The sequence below is a fragment of the Pseudomyrmex gracilis genome, unplaced genomic scaffold (assembly GCF_002006095.1).
Source record: "Pseudomyrmex gracilis isolate BER0280 unplaced genomic scaffold, ASM200609v1 scaffold_4270, whole genome shotgun sequence".
Lineage (NCBI taxonomy): Eukaryota > Metazoa > Arthropoda > Insecta > Hymenoptera > Formicidae > Pseudomyrmex > Pseudomyrmex gracilis.
The window spans coordinates 2,756-5,082 of NW_018024854.1; the positions used below are offsets into that span (position 1 = coordinate 2,756).

General features: G+C 26.3%; 1 protein-coding gene across 1 annotated transcript in view; it reads left to right on the plus strand.

Annotated features, from left to right (window-relative positions):
• The window catches only part of LOC109863337 (U1 small nuclear ribonucleoprotein 70 kDa-like), a 4,658-nt gene extending 2,398 nt beyond the window's left edge, over nucleotides 1-2,260 (plus strand). Inside the window, exons 3-7 of the mRNA XM_020443587.1 lie at nucleotides 661-771; nucleotides 974-1,037; nucleotides 1,320-1,451; nucleotides 1,767-1,971; nucleotides 2,083-2,260. Coding sequence (XP_020299176.1) covers nucleotides 661-771; nucleotides 974-1,037; nucleotides 1,320-1,451; nucleotides 1,767-1,971; nucleotides 2,083-2,247 — 677 coding nt within the window. The 3' untranslated portion in view covers nucleotides 2,248-2,260. The remainder of the gene's footprint in view (nucleotides 1-660; nucleotides 772-973; nucleotides 1,038-1,319; nucleotides 1,452-1,766; nucleotides 1,972-2,082) is intronic.
• The last annotated feature ends 67 nt before the right edge of the window (nucleotides 2,261-2,327 follow it).

Here is a 2,327-nt window from a genome sequence, read left to right on the forward strand (position 1 = left end):
TACTTCGATAAATATTATACGTTTTATACGTATTTTATACGTTTTTTACGTATTTTACCGTAAAAAACTGTAAAATGTAAAAAACTATAGATAATGCTCGAATAACCCAACCCTGATCATTACTGAAGATTTACCACTGTACTTTAACAATTGTGAAAATTGATGATTGATGATGAAATCATCTAGATTTTACAAAAAACTGTTACAACAAAAACCAAATATTTGTGTTTAGTTTTTATATTTGATGTAAAATTTTTTTGTTTTGCAAAAATAAAATGTTAATTTAATAGCATGTACTTTTCAACAATTATGATTATATATACATATATATACATATATAATAACAAATGTATATACATTATTAAAGTAGATACAGTTTGCGTCTTTTGGAAGATGTAAAGTATTCTCTAAAGATTTTAATAATATATTCTTGGATAAAATAATTGTATTTCTTCTCTGAAGATTTCAAGTTCATAAAAGTATATAAAAAGTGCGTACTTAAAACACATAAAATTGGGTGAGTAATAGAAAACAATGGGGATTACTTATAGAGAGAATGAATAATTATTTTTTGTTTACTGGTCTAAATAATTACTTGGTCTATTTTATCATCACAAAATCTATCAAAACTTTTGCACTTATCCAATACAAACTGTCTAGGAGAAGGATGTAAACCGATATTTGATAAAATAGAAATAAAACAAGGAGCAATTAAAGATGACGAAAAAAAGAAACACCGTACAATTATAACCACAAGAAAAATTCAGTTAGGTATAACAAATTATGTTAAGATTATACTGTTTTAATATTTTAATTGTGTTACTGTAATGTTATGTATTTGACATAACTCTGACAAATATTGGTTTTTATTTTTCTATTTTTCTATTTTTTAAAACAATATTCTACATACATATATACAAATAATATATAACAGTTATGGAACATTCATATACTAGAATACTAAATATTTCAGATTCTGAAACAAACAAAATGCGAACTTCAAGAAAGAGGTCTCTATCACCAAACTCAAGTAACAGGTTTGATTGTTAACACTTGTGCAATACAAATACTCCTAAATACACACTCTTTTTTCTTTTATTTTTGGTGCAAACCTTGAACTATAAACTATGTCAACAAAATTGTCATAGAAAACAAATTTTTAATAGAGGTTTAATAAAGGTTTTAATTTTTGATCGTAAACGAAGTTGAAAAAATTCAAAAATATTATCTTTGAAATACATAAACATATAGTTAGCAATAACTAATAAATTGTGATTTCTAATAAAGAGGAGAGAGAGTTTATATTTTTTCTGTTCCAGAAGAAACAGATCAAAACAATATAAAGTTTGTGAGAAAAATTATACAGATATAGATGAAGAGGATACAGATATAGATGAACGGCGTACTAAGCGTTCACGTTCTAAAGAACTGAAACGCAACTCACACTGCAGGTACAAGTATCAAATTATTTAATTAGAAATTTATTTGTGTCAGAAAAAAAATAAAAATCAATAAACTGGTATATGCATCTATCGGAGACATACACAAAGACGTTTATTTATCATATTATACGACACACCGCATTTTTTGATGAATTTGTTATTATTATTATTAGATCACTTTGCATTTTTTTTAAACATAAAGTAACATATTTTGATTGTAGAAGTTTTTTTTCTATATATATATGTTTACTAAAAAATATACTGATTTTTATCAAAGCTTTTTAATTATTATAAGTCATTAACGAAATATAAATATCGTTATAGATGTGGTGGATGTGAAAAATCATATAAACATTCTCGTAAGAGTAAAGATACAGAAAGGAACAGAGATAGATATAGAAATAAAAACAGAGATCAAGACACTGACGAAGATGAAGATCGAGACAGCGACAAATACATCACATGGAAAGACATAAAGAATTGCAACAAACTACTGAAGCTGTCTTCAGCAAATTCTTTCCATCCCTATGTAAGTAAAGATCATAAATATCTACTGATTTAATCAATGTTTTCTATTGTGTTTTTGGATTTATATTAAATCGATTTACTTTTCATAAAAAAATAATCTTTTTGTTTGTAGAATTTTCCACCTCCGATCCCTATAATAGGCCCCATGTTTCCACCAAGAGGATTTAGACCAATTGCTTGTGTACGTAGATATCCTTATCCTTATCCAGTAGGACCAATCGGACCACGATGTCCTAATCCGACTAGATATAGATACGATGCTCCTAATAGAATGTAATCTAAGTGTAAAATGTAAGTATAAGATCTTCTCGGGAATTTTTTAATTCAAAAAACGACAATTTTTGCACCAATAATATA